Here is a 22,500-nt window from a genome sequence, read left to right on the forward strand (position 1 = left end):
CAATTAGCTCACTGTGTAATTTGTATAAGATGTTTCATAATTTCAAACATATTCTGTATTCAGCTCTGCTCAGGTTATATTATCCACCCGCGTAATATCTGGTATGAAATTGATTCTAACACTCTTGCCTTTTCTTCCATGAGATTCGGTGCTACACAATATTCTATAAATTTTATTTCGGCTGTGGTTAATTTTTGGAAGATTATTCCTAATCGAACTTTTGAATCGGTTCAAAACTTTTTTATTCTGCACATTTTGGCATAAATTTCTTTCATTAATTACTCATTTATGTAATATAAATATTTGTTTTTTATTTATTTTATAGGTTGTTTTTTATTTTATTGTTTGTTTTTTTCTACACTGGGCTGCTTTCCCTATTTGCACTCTTGACCTTACAGTTACGTCATCTTTCTATCCCGTCCATGGTTGTAGCTTGGCTCGTAGTAATAATAATAATAATATACTAATAATAGTAGTATAGTAGTAATAATATTAATAATAATGATAAGATTACACTTATGTATATAAGTGGAAAAGAAAGGCCATGGAAATACTCACAAACAATAAAAGTCAGTATACTTCTAAGAAAAGGTGGCAATAATAACCTTATTTATTGCCCTACTTAGACCCAGCTTCCATTCCCCATCCCAGAGGAAGCACATAGGACAGATTAAAAGATGTAAAGGCAAGAGCAGCCAAGGTAATATCATCAGTCAGTCAGGACACCTTGGCTGGGAGAGGAAGCTACAGTGCGTCAGTTTCTACTAATATTAAGACCTGCTGGATTAGAAACATTCAAGATATTCAAAGATATAGATTACAGAATTGTAGATATTTGAAGTTTTAGATCACAGAATTGAAGATAGTTAAAGATATAGATTACAGAATTTAAGATATTTAAAGATATAGATTACAGAATTGAAGATATTCAAAGATATAGATTACAGAATTGAAGATATTTAAAGATAAAGATTACAGAATTGAAGATATTCAAAGATATAGATCACAGAATTGAAGATATTTAAAGATATAGATCACAGAATTGAAGATATTTAAAGATATAGATTACAGAATTGAAGATATTTAAAGATATAGATCACAGAATTGAAGATATTCAAAGATATAGATTACAGAATTGAAGATATTTAAAGATATAGATTACAGAATTGAAGATATTCAAAGATAAAGATTACAGAATTGAAGATATTTAAAGATATAGATTACAGAATTGAAGATATTTAAAGATATAGATTACAGAATCTCTTCTACAGGTATCTGGTTACCTAACTAGATATGACGAATGGATACTGGAAGGGAAACTGTTCAGTATCATCCACTGTGGAAACCTCTTGATGCATCAATTTATATACTCGTATTTCCTCTCTCTTTCTCTCTCTCTCTCTCTCTCTCTCTCTCTCTCTCTCTCTCTCTCTCTCTCTCTCTCTCCTCTCTATGATCGAAAGCAAACAGCTATCTTGCTGTTACGAATCTATTAACATGCATCGGGTTGGTTTATTTACTTGCATATATGTTTACTAATTTATGTTTATTGATACATTAATTCTTTAGTAGAGTGATTACCAAACATGAATTGAGAAGCAACGAAATCAGAGTATTATTTCGATAAGAAAACTTATCTTTTCTTAACATCTGAAAGATCGTCTGCGCATTTCTGTCACAGCAAAGACTGGGGAGACAGGCAAGTTCATCATACCATTTTCTATCCCAAGCTGGAAGACGACAAAAAATGGGGAAAGGTGGGATGTAAAGAGGGGTCTTAAGAAAAAGGAAATGTTGTTGCTGTAGTTGTTTTTATATATTAGGCCAGGTTAATAGTGATAGGAACTCTGTGCTCTATGGCACTCTGAATGAGATTCAGACCCTTGTGTGGACCATATATCGTTTATTCAGTTTTTTGTAAACCCTTAAAAGATTAAATATTTATTCAGTACAGTCCGTATATACTTCATGAGCTCGAAAGGACTGAGTTTATAAATCCACTCGTGCTTTCTAAACACCAAGAGCAGGAGTTTGTGCTGGTATATGACCAACTAAATCCAAAAAAAAAAAAAAAAAAAAAAAAAAAAATCGATAGACCCTACCCTTAAAGGAAGAAAGTGATAGAGGTCGCACGTGGATAACTGGAAAGCCTTTTCTAAGCATCATTGGAGCCATTTGTCCAGTTGATTGAGATTGAGGATCGAAATCCAGAGTGGAAGGAAAGATTGACGTTGATCCATCATGCCCACTTATAGCCCATACGTTTCCCAGACTCCGATACGGGTACTGTACACATTACCACCATTTATAAGCGAAGGGCGAGTGAATGGCTTCTAAATTTGGTATAGTTTAAATTCCAATTTGTGAATTTGTGCATGGGATTAAATTCAATGTCTGTTGTACTTCCATGGATTTATTAGATTATAAATCCCTGATGGATAATAGTGAAAGTTATATAGTACATTTCTTCAGTTTCCAAGTATGATTTTTGTGACGTTAGTATTATATAATGTCTTCCCAAGTAAGAAGTGAAAGTTATATTAGTGATGTTGGAGAATTCGGACAGATAGGCGGGAATAGATTAATGGAAACATCTCAACTTAATTGAAGAAACCACCCGCAACCGACGACGACATTTGATATTACTCTGTACTGTATATGGTAAACACAGTATGATGGTTCTCAGATTTAGTGTTACTGCTGCATTTATATAACTTACCAGGTCAATCCTGAATCTGCATACATTGCCACATGTTGCACACATTAAATGAGGTTCTCAGTCGTATTGGGGGCGGGTAGCCTTTTTAGGGTGAAATGTGCTGCTTGATCCTTTTGAAAGCAATACAGCTGGAAGCGTAAGAAAGCAGCACTACCTTAAACCTTAATGAAGTAATGCTTTCCATTCTATATATTTTCCGGGTAGTGCACTCTATGTTTGTACTTGCCGCTATCCTGTCCAGGGTGTGACTTTTCTCCAAATCCATATGTATAAGTATGGAGAATGCAGGTCTTCTATCCGAGTTTGGGATGGTAGGTTAAGTCTTCGGGATCCGTATTCTCCCTTTCAAGAATAATCTTGTATTACCGTTATTTTGACAAAATAGCTGCCTTTTAACGTTTGGTAGATTTAAAAACAATTTATCTGGTCACTTACCAAAAATGGCCGAAAGTGGTCAGTAGGATTTGCAACCTTATCCCATAATCTGCCAGAGATGATAACCATCACTCTCTTTAAGAGAAAAGGTCTCTCACACACACGAATATATGTGTATAAATACTTACAGTATATATATGTATATATATATATATACATATACATGTATATATATACACTGTATGTATATATATATTATATATATATATATATATATATATATATATATATATAATGTGTATATATCGATTTAACTATCTATCTATATATATATATATATATATATATATATATATGTATGTATGTATGTATGTATGTATGTATATATATATATATATATATATATATATATATATATATATGTGTGTGTGTGTGTATATGTATGTATGTATCTATGTATGTATGTATATATATAATATATTGATATATATATATATAAATTATATATATATATATATATATATATATATATATATATATATATATATATATATATATATATATATATATATTATCATCATCATCCTCAGCCATTGCTACCCACTGCTGGACAAATAACTTAGACATGTCCAACTACTCCCGTCTGTTTATGGTCTTTTTATGCCATTCCATACCCTCAAATTTTCTTAACTTGTCAATCCCCCATCTTCTCTTCCTTCCCCTGTTTCTCTTACAAATCTCCAGGAACCCATATCCTCTACTTTAGTTTACTATCGTATCCATATTGGCCTTTTTCTGTCTCTTAGTGTTAATACCATCATTATTTTTTCATTAGCTCTTTAAGTTGTAACTAGCTTTAAGGCTCCAATTTTCTGAATAAATACTTTTCTTTTTAGAGAAAGTTACATGCCATGCTTACCCTTCTTTTAATTTCGGACATATGTCGTGGGGAAACACTTACTGTCCGTCCTAAGTATGTACATCCATTAAAAATCTCTCTAGAGGTTCGTTCATAACCCTTATTTGTTGGCTCTCAGCTATTTCATTGAACATTCTCTCTCTCTCTCTCTCTCTCTCTCTCTCTCTCTCTCTCTCTCTCTCTCTCTCTCTCTCTCTCTCTCTCTCTCTATATATATATATATATATATATATTATTTTCCCCTTTGAGATACAGATTCTGAAAATTAACATCGTTTAAGTTTTAGCATTTTCTTCTCGTATAACGATGCTAGCCTTACCTCATGCCAATGGGCAGGTTATGGAGGTCGGGATGCCCTTGTTATCGACCGTTATATTTTAGAAATGAGTGTTTTAGGTGTACTTATCACTCGAGAATGTCCAGGGTATCAAACTAAGTCAAGAGCCTCTGAAGTTTGTCTTTTATTGTTTAATTCTGGCCAGGCTATTATGGCCTATCATATATTTGTCTTACGTTTAAAGTATTTGTACAGATGTACTGTATATTCTCAATGAAATGTTTGACAGGTATTGCATACACATGCAAGGAAGAAATGAGGTTAACATACTCTCGTATTCACATAATTATGAAATCATATGCGGATGTTTGGTATCGTGTAGATATTTCTTTAAGCTATATGAAGTTCACATAAAAGGTGAACAAAATTAATTAGGAATATATCAGAAGAAAGATAACAAAAAGGTGAATAGAATAAGAATATGAAAAGCGTCCAAAAATAAACTTGGACAAATTAAAGATAATGTTACTATATGGCAACTTTGCTGGTTCTCTTTAACTTGTAAAAAGAGCACTAAAATCCACAAAATTACCAATAAGGTTGGCCCTCCGGTTCTTAACTAAAATACGAAATCCCCAAAGTGCTGAAGAAATTATACTGATTATATGTAAATGAATACCACGCTCTAACATCAAAATGTTCCTTAGATATTCATATTTGGTCGTTGTTCCGGGTGGAGGTGTCGCTTGCAATACCTTTTGGACGTCACACTGTACAAGTCAATAAAATACTTTTTATATGCTGAACATATTCAGCTTTTAGTTGCATTACTTTATAATTTTTCATTAATTCTTCCCATATGTTCTCATCCCATCAATAATCAGCCCAACTTTTGTAAATTTACCTTGTTACAATTTTCATTCTTCATTTTGGAGTTAATCTTCTGTATGTTTGTTGTGGCCGACGCGGTAACGTCCCTGACTTGTAAACGACAGACGGGAGTTCGGGTCCCGCTCAAACTCGTAAGTTTCTTTGGTCGCTTCAACCACACCATCCTTGTGAGCTAAGGATTGGGGGTTTTGGGGGAGCCTATAGGTCTATCTGCTGAGTCGTCAGCAACCATTGCATGGCCCTCCTTGGTCCTGTCTTGGGTGGAGAGAGGGTTTGGGCACTGATCATATGTATATATGGTCAGTCTCTAGGGCATTGTCCTACTCGATAGGGCAATAGCACTGTCCCTTGCCCCTGCCATTCATGAGCGGCCTTTAAATCCTTTGTTGGAGCTAGTGTTGCCAGTACAACTATAAAACTCACTGTTTAGCCATCTACTCTCCTCCGTTTTTCCCCTTTTGTTGTCGCGTTTTTACTTGGGTGTTGAATGTCCTCCCAATCCTCTGTGCTGAGCCAAATGGCCCTAATTAGTAAATCCAGTATATGTAACAACTAGAGTCTAAGACAAGTGTCAAGAAGGGGAGCCCTTTGATCCTTGCTTCTGGAGGGTACGTGATGTCCTTGGTGTGAGAAAACATAACTTATTAACCCCCTTCGTATCTTCCTCATCTTTAAAATAACACAAATAAAGAAAAAATTGGAAGAATCAAAACTCTATGTTGAACTATGCTGGTGCATCCATTAATAATAATTCCTCTTGATATATATATATATATATATATATATATATATATATATATATATATATATATATATCACCCACGAATGGCATTTAATACCGAATTCTGTCTTGGGAATATACATCCACTTGGAATTCATTCGTGGGTGATATTTACATTGATTGAAATCACGTGTGCTTGTGATATATATTCATACATATATATATATATATATATATATATATATATATATATATATATATATATATATATATATATATATATGTGTGTGTGTGTGTGTGTGTGTGTATACTGATTTTAAATTTTTCTTCAGTAGAATACTATATACTTTTCTATCTCTTTTTCAAACAAAGTTGCTTTTCCTTTTGGAATCTTTGGTCTTGTTGAAATCTTCTTTTCCAATTATGGTCGCAACTTGACTTGTGATAATGATAATCTTAATAACGAGACCTTATTATAATTATTATTATTATTAATTGCTAAGCTACAACCCTAATTGGAAAAGGGGCCCCAACAGGGAAAATATACTAGTGAGGAAAGGAAACAAGGAAAAATAAAATATTTTAAGAACAGTAACAACATTAAAATATATATTCCCTATATAAACTATAAAAGCTTTAAAAAAAACAAGAGGAAGAGAAGTAGATAGAATAGTGTGCCAGAGTATACCCTCAAGCAAGAGAACTCTATGGGACCAGCTAAATTCCTAAACATCTCGATAAGGGAAAGACAACCAAGAGTTTGAGCAGTTCTGTCGAGATGAAGGTCCCGTGATGCAGTTGACAGACCCAAAAGGAGAACAGTGTCCCGACAATGGAAGAACAAAAGAGCAGATCCATGCGAGCTCAACGCCATCATCTTTGAAGATGGAGGAGCAGGCGCGAACAATGCCTGGCTCTCCTTAGCAACGTTATATAACTGCGCCTTTGTTTTCGTCATCGTACTCACTCGTGTTTATGATTATGTGTCCGTGTGTATGTACTTGTATTAAAATTTTGTGAAAGTTCACAACTTCAGTTGTTGTATGTTTGTATATTTTAATGATTCCCTATACCTATCTAATTTTACGTATATATCATTACCATCATCATCAGCCATAACTAGTCCACTGCAGAACAAAGGCCTCAGACATGTCCTTCCACTCCCGTTTTTTATTGTCTTTCTATGCAAGTCCACACCTGCAATCTTTCTTTGTTCGTCAATCCATTGTCTTCTCTTTTTTTTCCATGCTTCTTTTGTAATCTCTAGAAATACATTCGATTATTCTCAATGTCCATCAATTATTTGTCATTCTCCTTATATATCCTGCCCATGTCCATTTCTTTTTCTAACATGTTAGAATATCCTTTACTTTAGTTCCTCTCGTATCCATGTTGCTCTTTTTCTGTCTCTTAGTGTTATTCCCATAATTATTCTTTCCATAGCTCTTTGAGTTGTACCTAGCTTGTGTTCTAAGTTTTTAGTAAGACTCCAAGCTCTCATGCATAACTTAAAACTGGTAGGATCATCTGATTAAAAACTTTCCTTTTTAGAGACAGTGGCATTTTACTTTTCATACTCTCATTTTTTTTACCAAAAGCTATCCATCCCATACTTATCCTTCTTTAAGTATCTGTCTCGTGTTCTGGGGAAACACTTACTATCTGTCCTATGTACGTATATGCATTAACAATCTCTGGAGTTTCATCCATAACTCTAATTTGTTTTCTCTCTGCATTTCTATTGAACATTATCATGATTTTACTCATTCATTTTCAGTCCTACATATCTGCTTTCTCTATTCAAGTCCTATATCATCTTTTTCAGTTCCTCCCATGATTCACTAAACAGAGCAATGTCATATTCAAATCTTAAATTGTTAAGGCATTTTTTTTTAATATTGATTCCTTCATTTTCCCCATCTAATTTCCATACACTTCTCATCATGCTGTGAATAATTTAGGAGAGATGGGGACTCATTGTCTAACCCCTTTCTCAATCTGAATTTTCTTACTATCTATGTGTAGTTTTAAGATTGCTGTGCTTCATGTGTAAATATCTTCAAGTTTTCTAACATAAGATTCATCTATTCCTTGTCTTTGAAGGGCTTTCAATACTGCTGAGGTTTTGTGAAAATCAGAATCTTTCTCATAGTCTGTAAATGCCATACATAGTAGTTTGTCAATCTCTGTTGACTTTTCCATTTGCTGGTTAATTACATACATATAGTTAGATGTTGAAAAATAACTTTCTAAAGCCTGCCGGATCTTTTGGTTGATAAAAGTCTAGCTGTCTGCAATTTTCATCACATATCTCCATTGTTGATATTTCCATTTTCATCCTTTTAAGCATATATCCAATTGGTGCCCTGCTCCAAGTCTTTCCATCAATTTTATTCTTCTTCATTTCTTTAGTGTTTCCTCGATTTGTGTCTGATTGTGTTTACGAATATCTTGGGTTTTTAGTTTGTTTATTGTTTTGGATAGTTCTGCTAATTCTATTTCATTTCCCTTGAATTCTACCCTCATTTCCAATCTTTTCTTTATAATTATAATTATTATTATTATTATTAATTATTATTATTATTATTATTATTATTATCATCATCATCATTAATAGTATTTTAATATTATATATATATATATATATATATATATATATATATATATATATATATATATATATATATATATATGTATGTGTGTGTGTGTAATTAGATAGTTATATAGATACATGTAATATACACATGTTTGTAGATAGAAAGATACATAGATATATTCCATACTCCTTTTTGTTATGAAACGAATGGCATCCGAGGAGTCCAGCCTTTTGGTTTTTCCAGGAGTTATTACAGTATTTGAGAGTTTGTATGTATCTGTAATCTGTATGTACCATATGTTTGTAAGAACTTATACAGACATTTTCACGTGGTAAGGTTGACTGAAAAAGGTTTTACCCTTCCAGTTATAATCAGTATTTTGTGCATATTTCGTTTGTGAATGTTCAATTGTGTAATCTCCATGCCATCGTTTCTTAATAACATAAATGAACAAGAATTGTTCGATTAGTATATTTGTGTCAAGTGAAATTTTCCTTCAATTATTCATTTTGAATTGACGCTTATAAAACTGGCCCCCTGCCCTAACCCCCACCGCTGTAAGCCCCCCCCCCCCTCCATGAATAAAAAGAAAGGCCTCTCATCATAAACTCACCTTACCAGGAAAAGACCTTTTTACCCTGAAAAGTGCATACAAACATACCATAACTCGGGAGCTTTTTATGCGCCAGAGTTAAGAGAGTTTATGTAAACATATCAAAACTTTAAGGTTTCTTTGGCTTCTTCTCCCTCTTCTTCTACTCATTTTTTTCTCTTCATGCGTGCATAAATGAGACCCAGAAATGGGGGTGTCAAGTTATCATAACTTTTGGAGTTCTTTGCCTTTCTCTCTGTTCAAGTTTTCATGGATTCAACATCAAAATTCCATTTTGCTTGAGCCCAAGTCTCTCTCTCTCTCTCTCTCTCTCTCTCTCTCTCTCTCTCTCTCTCTCTCTCTCTCTCTCTCTCTCTTAGTGATTAGGTTTTTACAATACAAGTTCCCTTTGTGTCTTGGAAGTTGGAATGACAATGTTATATTCAAGAGTCATTTAAAAGGGAAAGTAAAAGATGTAACTTCAAACATGGATTGACCTAATAAATAGAAATAAAATTACATAAACCAATAAATAGATTTGCTGAGTGACAGCATGAGGTCAGACTACCATTATAACTTCTTCTAATAACTATATTTTAATCATGAAGGTGGAAAATAAAGATATCATTAATAATAGTAATAATAATGATAATACTTTTGTTGTTATCATTATTATTATTATTATTATTATTATTATTATTATTATTATTATTGATATAGTAATCATATGCCCAATAAATTAAAGCCTAAAACTAATACTTTGCAAAGCAATCTTCAGCAATACAGAATGTCCAATTTACCCCCAAAAATGAAATGAGTAAATTAGTGAAATCGAATAAACAAGAGAAAATGTATCGAAGAAAATTTACGAAAAGGAGAACGGCTTATTTAGTGTAAGGTCATTGAGCTTCGAAACTTATTGATTAGGCGCTGTTAGAATTAGCTTTTAAATACAGAAGTGAGGAGAAAAAATAATGGGCTCTTAACATCAGTGAAAGCAAGCTATTAAGTCTCCTCCCGTCTCTCCAAAGAAGGTGGGTTATTTATCAAGAAGTTATCTTCGTTTGTCCAGAAGTTTTGACTGACGGCCGTTAGCAGACGTCTCCGCAAGAAACGGTTCGTTCTCGTCCTAAATCTAGAGCCGAAAACAACAACCGAGTCCTTGAAGGACGTGGTTCCTTTCCTGCCGTTTTCCAAGTTTTAACAAGAATCGCGAAGAAAGACAATGAGGACTGAAAAGAAAAATGATAGAAATGGCTTTCGTGACGTCATATGAGTTACGCTGTGTGTGCGTGTATGTCTGGTGCTGAAATTATTTTCCTTTGCGATACTTTCTCATTTTCTCTTACATTGCCACAGTGCTTTGTAATTACTTCGGGGAGGATTATCACACATTGATAATGAATTCTGAAGATAATGATAGTGGTTGTAATTCTAAAGTAACTGCCAGTGCCATTATAATTGCAACCATTATGAAATTCAGTATATGATACCCGAAGCTACCGAAATATTGGACCATTTTCTTTCAAAAAATATCTTCATTGCTCTCTTTTGCGGCTATATTCCTTTCCAAGAATTTGTTACCAACGATTGAAAAGTAACGAAAGAGAATAAAACCTTGAAAAATAATGGATATAATGTATGGAAACAATGTAATTAGAGTTTTGAATCACGAGGTGTTACATTTTGGCCTTTATCCCTCTAGTTTTTCTTTTAACCTCTGTGAAAATCATGTTTGCACTCATGATCCAAACTGCATATATTCACAAGCACAAACAAAAGCACACACATATAACGCACAAACTCACACAAACATGGATATGTGTGTATAAATACACACATATATATGTATATATAAATGTATATATATATATATATATATATATATATATATATTTATATATATACATATATATATAAATATATATATATATATATATATGTGTGTGTGTGTGTGTGTGTGTGTGTGTGTGTACCGTGCTAAGCTGTATATACCGTGCTAGGTAGTATATACCGTGCTAGGCCATATAACCGTGCTAGGTAGTATATACCGTGCTAGGCCATATAACCCTGCTAGGCGTTATATACCATGCTAGGCGGTATATCTTAGCAATCCATGTTTACCAACAGTTATATAAGCAGATGAAGTTACTGGTAGCAGGGTGACGGACTGGGTTTAGTCTGATGATCTTACCGGAATTAGTATGGACCGGCAGGGGTCACTTGCCTTAGTTAGATGGACACTGCGCATCACAAGGAACATGCTATCCTTTGATGAATCTAGCCAATGATTTCCCTATGGATTTAGTCACTTTATGGAAAGCAAAAATGACAGAATGGCCCCCAGTCCCGGGCATTGCAGGGTTCTAAGAATCTTCCGGTTTAAATATTAAAGAAATATTAAAAACTGGTTATTGGAATGTCAGAACCATAAGTCAGATTGGTAAGTTACAGCAAGGGGAGAATTAATTTATGAAATAGAGTTTGGATATCTTGTCCCTAACCGAAACACCTTGTAAGGGATTTGGTAAAGAAATCTTAAACCAAGCCAATATATGCAGATGGAGTTGGAAGCGACGAGATAGGAATGATGATAACACCAAGAGCAGAAAATCCATTAACGGAATGGAGAGTTGTAAATAGGAGATAGTTACTTGTAAAGTTATTTCAAAGAAAGTGCAATACGAGTATTATAGTTTGTCATGTACCAGCAAATGATTCCCCTGAAGAAAGGAAAGATGAATACTATGAAGAACTGCAGAGTGTAATAGATGAGATCCCAGAGAGAGATATGAAAATTGTGATTGGTGACTTCAATGCTAAAGTTGGAAGGAATAATCGGGGTATAGAGAATGTGATGGGTGTTGAGGGTCTTGGCGAAGTTGCAAATGAAAACGGGGCACATTTTATAAGTTTTTGTTCAACAAACAATCTTGTTATTGGAGTTACCCTCTTCCAGCACAAGAACATCCATGGACTTTACCATGTGATAATTACAAAAGTCAAATAGATCATATAGTCATTAATAATGTCAGAAGGAGGACTCTGACAAATATAAGAAGCTATGGCAGTACAGATATATGTAGTGATCACCAGCTCCTCTTTGCGACACTGAAATGAATGAAGAATGGTGTGATATTAAGAATATATATATGTCAGTTGGTAGTGAAGTTTTGGGATCTGCGGTAACAAGAAGAAAACCATCGGTATCAAATGATACGTGTTCTATTACAAAAAGGAGACAAAGACAGAAATTGATTGTTGAAAGTTTTCGAGGAAGTAATGAAAACAAGTGTGGGACATGTTAAATATTCCAGCATTGATAGTGAAGTTGAAAGGAAAGCCAGGAATGACTGGATGAGGCTCACAAAGCTATGAATTCAGGGAGTTTCTATGGTATGAGAACTATTCATAGAATTATTAATTAAATCTCTACTGGGGTAAAGAAGAAGAAGCATATACCCATAAAAAATGATAGGTGGATCTGTTACTACAACAGAAGATGAAGAAAGGCAATGTTGGATGGAAGACTTTGGTGATTTCATGAATAGGAGATATTACGGGAATAATCTAATTAATATACCTGAAGCTGAGGAAGACCTTGATGTCTTCATGTATGAATTCAGTGTCTTTGAAGTAAAAGCTATCCTTAAAAAACTAAACAGATGGAAAGTCCCTTGATACGATGGAATAACTGCCGAGATGATATTTGGCCGAAAATGAAGTGACTTCCAGGATACTTACAAGATTATTTTGTAGAATGTAGCGTGAAGAGGCAAAACCTGATAAATGGGAGCCAGAATTATTATTATTATTATTATTATTATTATTATTATTATTATTATTATCATTATTATAGATATGATTATAATTATTATTATTATTATTATTATTATTATTAAAATAGTATTAATATTATTATTGCAATAATTACAGAGGTGTCACACACGTCAGTTGTCATGAAAATATATAGTATGCTCATTCTAAAGACACTAGAGAGAAAGATTGATGAGATGCTGAGAGGTGAACATGCAGGATTTAGAAAAGGGAGGTGTTGTACTGACTAAATTTTCATTTCAAGACATGTGGTACTGCAGTGTGTAGATTATAGAAATTATGTTTTGATGGCATTTGTGGACTATGAAAAAGCCTTTGATAGTGTGCAACGGCTAGTTTTGTGGAGAGTCTTGTGTTATTGTGGAGTTCCTCTTAAATATGTTAATGTTAGTGGTGTCCTATCAAATGAATTTCTAGTGAACAGTGGAGTACTCCAAAGGAATGTGTTGTCACTTAAGTTGTTTATCCTCCTCATGGATTTTGTAATGCAGAGAACAGTTGGGGTTATGGTGGAAAAGGATTCGACTGGATTGGTAATAGGGAATGAGCTGACCTACAGTATGCTGATGACGCTGTCCTTATTAGAAGAACACCACAGGACTTGCAAAGCCTGCTCACTAGAATGCATGAAATATCACATGAGGTTGGGCTCAAGATAAATAGAAAACAGAAATGATGAGATCGGAATATGCAATGGAAGATGAAATATTGGAGGAGAAAGGATTAATGAGGTAGAATCATTTAAATACTTAGGAACTATGGTCTCTAATACAGGATATTTAGAATTTAAAAGTTAATGAAATATTGAAAGAAGCAAATCTGACAATAGCTAAGTTAAGTAAAATTTGGAAATCAAATCGCCTAAAATTACATATATAAATCAGGCTATATATCCATTGGGTGAGATCGGTGGTACTGTATGGACTTGAGTCGTGGTATGACAATGAAACAATATCCAACAGATTTTGCAGATTTGAGAACAAAGCCGCCTAAAGAATATTGGGAGTTATATGACAGGAGCGGATCAGAAATAAAACTATAAGAGAAATTACACGAGTGACATATGTGGATAAAATCATGGTGAGGGGTAGATGGAAAGGGTTTGGGGATCCTCTTCGCACTCCCCAAGAGAGATTAGTTCACCAACCTTTCAAATGGACTCCACAAGGCACTAGAAGAGTTTGTAGAGATGATCAATGGAGAAGTATTGATTTAAAAGCACAAGATAGAGACGATGGCCGAAATCTAACCAAGGTCCTTTGCGTCAATAGGCATAGGAGGAGATGGTGATGATGATGATATATATATATATATATATATATATATATATATATATATATATATATATATATATATATATATATCGACCACAATGACATTTAATATTGATTTGAATTCTACCTTTGGGAATGTATATCTACTGGAAATTCATTTATGATAAATGCTTCTGGCTGGGCAAAGATTCGAGCATATGTCCTGAGTCGAAACAATGCCAAGAGGGACCACTTTACCAATCAACTGAAATAATTCATGAGAATCCTACTCAAGCCAAGCTCTGTGTTGTGAAAACATATACAAAAAAATGCGTATGGATTTTTTATAACTATTATTTAAAGGGGAATATGTATATATATACTTATATGTATATATATATATATATATATATATATATATATGTATATATATATATATATATATATATATATATATATATATATATATATATATCAGTAGAAGACAATATCTCTCGTGACTCCCAATATAATTTTTGGTGAAAAGCTACACAGGTCACACTAATTCACCTTTCTACATGAGTCACCTGCAAAATGTAACACTATTTATTGCATCAGAAGTGGTTGACTTTGAATTAAGGAAGGACAAGAATTTAATGGACGTTGTATGGAAGACTTCACTATTATTGACAGCCTCCATAAAACCATTCCAGTGTGGAATGCCCTTAAACTTCATCCACTTTCCACTCATCAATGGCAGACGACAAGATGATGTTGCAATTTTATCTTTAGAAAATTATGTAAGTTTTTCTCAGATCCTCAATTCTAATGCTTCACAGACAACTTTCACCATGATCCATGAAGGGTCTCATTTGTATAAACCAACACGAAGAAATTTCTTAATCAAATGGCAGTAGTTTTAGGTTTTTTTTTTTTTTTTGCATCAGTTTTGATCATTTAGCTTGCTAGTGTTACACATTCAATGCCCCATATGCAGTGAAATGTTTGAAAACCACCAATTGGGTTCCCATAGAAATCTACATTATCAAAAACAAACTGCATGAAATTATCAGAGAAAATAGTAGGAGGGGTAGATTTCATGCAAGTAACTTCAAAGAGTTGTGCTTTGTTATACCTCTTAGAGAAGACCAGTTTATATAGAATAAGGACCAGGAGTCTGGATCCAAATTTCCTGTGTACGTAAACAGTTACTCCAAGTAGAATAGGAGAGATAAATGTCCTTGGCGCTATGATTGTAGGACTGAATGAGCTATGGCAGTGCATACCTGTGTTTATTGCCCATATCTCCCTCTCCCCCCTTTTCCAGTTAATTCTTGTAACAAGAGACAAAGATAATGAGATACATTGTTTTCAACATCATTAAAGAGTCCTTCAGGAGAATTATTGTGGAAGGTAGTTGACTTGACGTACTCTAATAATAGCTGCTGCAGTTCTAGTCATCCTCAATCGCTCTTCCTCACTATGCAGTCTTTCGTTTTTCCAAGAATTTAACAACAATTCTTCTTCTGATTTTGTAAAAAATAATATGGGTGTCTTTTTGTAAGGGGGGTGTTAATTGGTTATGATTACATCACATCTGTACTTTTTTGTAATTCAGTTTTCAGATAGTTTGTATTTAATCTTGTAGGATTAGTTTTGATGCATCGCATCCTGCAAGTTGTGACTCTCTTCAATGTATGAATAATTTTTCTCAAAGCGAATTACAATGTCCTCATCCTTAGGACGTTCACATTTGCCTAAGGGATTTAAGTGCTGCTTCTTCATTGAAAACGATCTTGAGGTAACATGATTTTTATTATTATTATTATTATTATTATTATTATTATCATTATTATTATTATTATTGTTATTTATTATTATCATTATTATCATTGCAGTACTTGCTAAGCTGCAACCCTAGTTGTTAAAGCAGGATGCTATAAGCTCAAGGGCTCCAACAAGGGAAATAGCCCTGCGAGGAAAGGAAATAAGGAAAAACTACAAGAAAAGTTTAAGAACAATAACAATGAAATAAATCTTTCACATATAAACTAAAAACACTTGAAAATAACCAGAGGATAAAAACTTCAAAATAACAAGAGGAAGAGATACAAGATTGAATAATGTGCCCGAGTGTACCCTCAAGCAAGAGGTCTCTACCCCAAGACAGTGGAAGAGCATGGTACAGAGGCTATGGCACTACCCAAGACTATGGTATCTAGTTTCTTGTCCAACCAAACACTGGACATCAACTACAATCGCTTTAACTTTTTTGTCCCAGACATCCTTGCGATCGTTAGCTTTATCCATCACATTTTTCCAAAGTTTAAGGCCATCATATGTCGTCTATGGAGAGTCTTTTTCTTTTCCGCTTTTCACAGCACTTGTCAAAACAAAATAAACACCTTTTCTTGAAATCAAAATCAGTTTCTTTTGATCTTAGTTTCTGTGTAATAGGTGACCCATTTTCCTTTTGGTCAGTTGTGACTTTTCAATTAGCAGCTGTAATATTCTTTTCTCTAGTATAGTCTTTTCTGCACGTTACATGTACTAGAACAGGTGATAAATTAACATATTTTGCCATTTATCATCTCTTCTTTTCTTACTTGCTTCAACATGTGTCGACAACTAAACTTAGACATGTTCACTTTCTATTAAGCTTACTTCACAAAATAAACATAATTCTTTTTGATCTGTGGTGCCCTGCATTTTTTAATTACATTCTGAAATAAGAGTATATATGAATTAAGTTTGTAGAAAAATACTATTATGCTCAAAAACAAAAAGAAGTGAACAAACCACGTCAACATCACCACAGAATTGAAAATGGTTAGAATATTGTAAATGTCATTAAAGATATCACTCATAACGAAAATATGCATAGAACAAGTTTTGTATAAAATGTTATTTTGATTGATATTGCCTGAATCCTTATTTTCGTCAGATCAACCGTTTTCAGGGAAATAGCGAAAAACAAAAATATGCCAGCCATTTTTGAAGTTGGCAGATGAAGCTCGGATGGGGACTTTTTGTATGTTATTTCAAAGTGTGTAAAGAAGGCATTCTCCAATTTTCCGCTCATAGATTATTTTTTAATTTTTTTCCTAATTTGAATGGACTATATGGCAAGACAGATGGCGTCTAATGAAAGATCTGAAGCTCAAATAGAAGAAAGCCTTCCTCAGATAAATAAAAAGATAGCAAACGCTAATGAAAAAAAAATCATATCACCCTTGGCAGTATTCTTTTATATCTTCAGTGTCGTTAATAGTACAGAAATTACACATTGAAGTCGTTGTAATATGTATTTGAGAGAGAGAGAGAGAGAGAGAGAGAGAGAGAGAGAGAGAGAGAGAGAGAGAGAGAGAGAGAGAGAGAGAGAGAGAGCTCTTATTATACCGTCTCCTTTGAATCTACCCTGTCCCTCTTTTGAAACACATTCCCTTTTTCTCGCTCGTATCACGACTCATCTCGGAAACCCCTCAGAGCCTTATCAGACGACCTTAAAGCCAGGCATTTGCCGTAGGCCTACGACCCAATACAGAGGAAAAACCACCACCGACGGCATGAACCTTCGGATTGTGGTCCCCGGAAGTAGATCAAACGCCCGTGACGACGGGGGGGGAATGAGGCATATCGGGAGGGCGTTGAAAGCGATAACGGGGAACCGCGAGCTCCATCCGGGCCTTTGATTTCACGAAGGCGGAAAACCATAGGGCGTGGGATTGTTGTGCTGGATCTCACTGGGTCATAAAATAGGTCAGGAAGAGAAGATGGTTCAAACTGCTACAAGCCAATGCGCGCTTATGGGGTATTTCATGGGAGAATAGTATGTTTGCAGGGATTTATGAGTCTCTCATTTTAGTATTCTGTTTGATAATGCTCATGCTCGCGCTCGTGCACAGTCATATATATATATATATATATATGTATGTATATATATATATATATATATATATATATATATATATATATATATATACATATATATGTATATATATATATATATATATATATATATATATATATATATACACACACACATCAACCCCTCCTATGCCTATTGACGCAAAGGGCCTCGGTTAGATTTCGCCAGTCGTCTTTATCTTGAGCTTTTATCTCAATACATCTCCATTCATCATCACCTACTTCACACTTCAAAGACCTCAGCCATGTAGGCGTGGGTCTTTTAACTCTTCTAGTTCCTTGTGGAGCACAGTTGAACGTTTGGTGAACTAATCTGTCTCGGGTAGTGCGAAGAGCATGCCCAAACCATCTCCATCTACCCGTCACCATGATCTCATCCACATACGGCACTCGTGTAATCTCTCTTGTAGTTTCATTTGTAATCCTGCCCAGCCATTTAACTCCCAATATCCTTTTGAGGGCTTTGTTCTCAGATCTACTAAATCTATTGGAGATTGTTTCATTGTTATACCATGACTCATGTATATAGAGTAACACAGATCTCCCTAAATTGATATATAGTCTGATTTTTATATGTAACATCAGGTGATTTGATTTCCAAATTTTACTTAACCAAGCCATTGTCAGATTTGCTTTTTTTAATCTTTCACTAAACTCTAATTCTAAAGACCCTGTATTGGAGGTAATAGTTCCTAGATACCTAAATGATTTTACCTCATTAATCCTTTCCCCTTCCAATGATATTTCATCTTCCATTGCATACTCGTTCTCATCATCTTTGTCTTTCATCTATTTATCTTCAGCCCAACTTCGTGTGATATTTCATGCATTCTGGTAAGCAAACATTGCAAATCCAGTGGTGCTCTGCTAACAAGGACAGCATCATCAGCATACTCTAGGTCTGCTAAATTCCCATCACCAATCCAGACCAATACTTCTCCACCATCTCATACTGTTCTACGCATTATAAAATTAATGAGGTTGATAAACAATATAGGTGACAATACATCCCCTTGGAGTAATCTGCTGTTCACTGGAAATTCATTTAATAAGACTCCTTTAACATTAACTTTGCACTTACTATGCTCATGAACAGACTTAACCAAATGCATATATTTAAGAGGATTTCTATAATAACACAGGACTCTCCACAAAATTAGCTGTTGCACACTATCAAAGGCTTTTTCATGGTCCACAAATGTCATCAAAAGTGGATTTCTATATTGTAAGCATTACTTTGCAACATGTCTCAAAATGAAAATTTAGTCAATGCAACTTCTACCTTTTCTAAATCCTGCTTGTTCATCTCTCAGCTTTTCATCAATCTTTGGAATCAGTCAGGTCTCCTTTTATTAGCCATTTTCACCAATGCTCCTAACTCCAATTCATCAGGTTTTGCTTCTTCGTGGCACATTCTATGAAATAATCTTGTAAGTATTCTGGGAGTCAATTCATTTTCGGCCAGTATCATCTCGGCAGTTATTCCATCGTATCCAGGGGCTTTCCATCTCTTTAGTGTTTTGAGGATAGCTTCGACTTCAAACACACTGAATTCATTCATGGGCAGATCAAGGTGTTCATCAGCTTCAGGTATATCAATCAAATTATTCCTTTCATGTGTGTGTATATATATATATATATATATATATATATATATATATATATATATATATATATATATATGTGTGTGTGTGTGTGTGCTTGTGTGTGTATGTATCTATGTATGTATGTATGCATATATATATATACATATATATACACATATATATATTAATCCTTAATTGTTTGTATATAACATTTGCCATTATTCTAAAAATATTTTTATTTTAGATATATTTCAGTAGCTCTATTTATTTTATTTGCTACTTCCTTCCCTCCTTTTCTATCCCTAAGAAATTAAAAACTTAATACTACAAAGTATGTGTTCTTCGTAGATGTAAATATCAAAGATTCTTTTGTTTGTTTGTGACATCATTTAATGGAATATTGTTAGGGCGTTATGTTTCTGAGCTTTTAAACAATAAAATAATCGCTATATTTTTTCTATCCGAACAGCAATACTCCCTTATTTATTTCTGAAAATGCTGCAATTTTAGTTGTTTGATTCTCTTGCTCTGCAACAAAAAAGGGGCCGGACAGAAACACCAGAGAATGTGCCATATGTCTCCATCCTGATGGGAAAGAGAGGCCGGGAAATCCATTGTCAGAGTATAGGAAACTCTACGGGTTTGCAACGATGCTTTTGGGAAATAGGCTTGGATGAGGGTTATTTAGAAGGGAAGGGGAAATGGCAGTTATTCAGAGGGCAAGAGGGAGGAAAAGATGACCAGACAGAGCGTCAATAGTTCTCATTTGGGAGGAGGGGAGTTAAAGGAACCAGAGGCAAACGTGGCACTGAATTTAATGGATAGGAAGACAACAGTGAAATTAGGTGTTTGGTTTGACTAGGGCACGAGGTTTTAACAGTGGTTAAAACATTTCCACTTTAGATTGTTGTTAGATTTTGGACTTGAGCGTTACCTTAGTGAAACATACAGCCGCCTATCTGTGGATATTGTCTGAAGCTTCTATTTAAAAACAACTGTCAAGTTTTGGATTTCGACAAGGGCGTAATTTCAATTCAAGCTGTCAAAACTTGGATTTCGACAAGGGCGTAATTTCAATTCAAGCTGTCAAAACTTGGATTTCGTCGGGAGGCTTGGTGACGATTCCACTTGTTATGATTTGGTAAAGAAAAAAAAAAAACTTAGTGCCAAATATTTGATTTTTTTTTCTGAAGGTCGGAACCAAATCCGTTTGTCAAATATTGGATTTATTTGACGTCTGGTATAAAATCCAGTTGTCAAAATTTCTATGTTTTTCTATCTGTCAAACTTTGAATTTAATCTGAATTTTTCTGCCAAATCCAACTGCTAATCATTTCATTTCGTCTGAAGCTTAATACAGAGCCCAGCTGCCACACTTAGAATTTTTTCTTATGCTTGGTGTAAAATCCAGAAGTCAAGCTTTAGGATGCATCCTAAGGTTGATATTAAATGCAGCTGTCACACTTTAAATTATATCTGAGTACTGCTGTTAAGTCCAAATGTTAAAATTTGAATTCAATGTGAAGTATCGATCAAAATACAGATGTCAAGCTTTGGATTTTGTCTTAAGGTTGCCACTACAACCATCGGTCAAGCATTGTATTAACTCTAAATCTTCTAACAAATCCAGCTGCCAAGAATTTTGGTTTGCCTTGAACCTCTGTTTATGTAGTTTCGTGACCTACATCGCAACATCATGTGTTATTAATTGGACCAACTTATCTTGCTATGAAACAGAGAAATTACTGTAGATCCCAAAAGGTTACTTAGGCAGATTGTATATCTACCAACATCTGTTTATTCTTCGTCACAAGGTCCATCTTTCTTTAGAATTGCGTAAAATTCCAGATATCAGCAATATCACAAGCAACTTGGGGTATCGAAAGCTTTTATGTTGAACAGATCTATCAAATCATGTTTAAAATGTTTTGTTGTTCTTCTAGCAAATAGCCTCTGTTATCTCTCTCATTCTTTTTTAAACTCTTATTATACAGTGCTTCCATCTTTCAGAAAAGATATTTATGATGTTAATTTTCCTTTGTCATAAGTACCACCATTGTTTTATTCAAATGGCATTACTGTATCTGTGACATAAGGTGCAACATTACAGAAAATGTAGGCAGATCACATCAATGCCGATAATCTTACCGCATATATATAATTTTTTCTTGTAGTTTGTAGTAGTCAGTTACTTCCGTATACATGCAGATCATATCATAATCACCATGTATACCAAGTAAATGGTATTTTACGCTTTATAAGTCAGAGGCTTTGTGAGTTTCGCAAGACATTGATCATTTAGGCATATTTTCGATAAATGATTGCGTTTTCAATAATAAGGATAATATTTAAACATACAAACTGCATATACAATACATGGTCTGTGTAACATTTCTCTTATCATTAATTTGCCTAACATTATTCTGTATATATGTATATTTGTGTTTATACTACTAAAAAGTTTACATTTTCATTAGCAGCAACAGTGTGCTCAAACATTCCTTCATTTATATATATATATATATATATATATATATATATATATATATATATATATATATATATATATATATATATATGATAAATTTTGCACATATATATATATATATATATATATATATATATATATATATATATATATATATATATATATTATGTTTGAATGATTGTATGTAAAATTTTCAGGCCAAATGAACAAACAATCCCTTTATCAGCAGGACATTTACTAACTTCCTTCTCTCCCTTTGTTGCAGATAAGCGTTATCTGGACGGAAACCTGTACAAAATGCCAGCAACAAACAGCGAGAGAGGTAGGTCCTAGTTAGAT

The 22,500-nt window shown here is 34.0% G+C and overlaps 1 protein-coding gene across 1 annotated transcript in view; it reads left to right on the forward strand.

Moving 5' to 3' along the window:
• Positions 1 to 22,494, forward strand: part of LOC137617657 (uncharacterized) — a 340,401-nt gene extending 317,907 nt beyond the window's left edge. The window contains exon 5 of the mRNA XM_068347661.1: positions 22,427 to 22,494. Coding sequence (XP_068203762.1) covers positions 22,427 to 22,494 — 68 coding nt within the window. The remainder of the gene's footprint in view (positions 1 to 22,426) is intronic.
• The last annotated feature ends 6 nt before the right edge of the window (positions 22,495 to 22,500 follow it).

This window comes from Palaemon carinicauda, chromosome 23 (assembly GCF_036898095.1).
Source record: "Palaemon carinicauda isolate YSFRI2023 chromosome 23, ASM3689809v2, whole genome shotgun sequence".
Classification (NCBI taxonomy): Eukaryota; Metazoa; Arthropoda; class Malacostraca; order Decapoda; family Palaemonidae; genus Palaemon; species Palaemon carinicauda.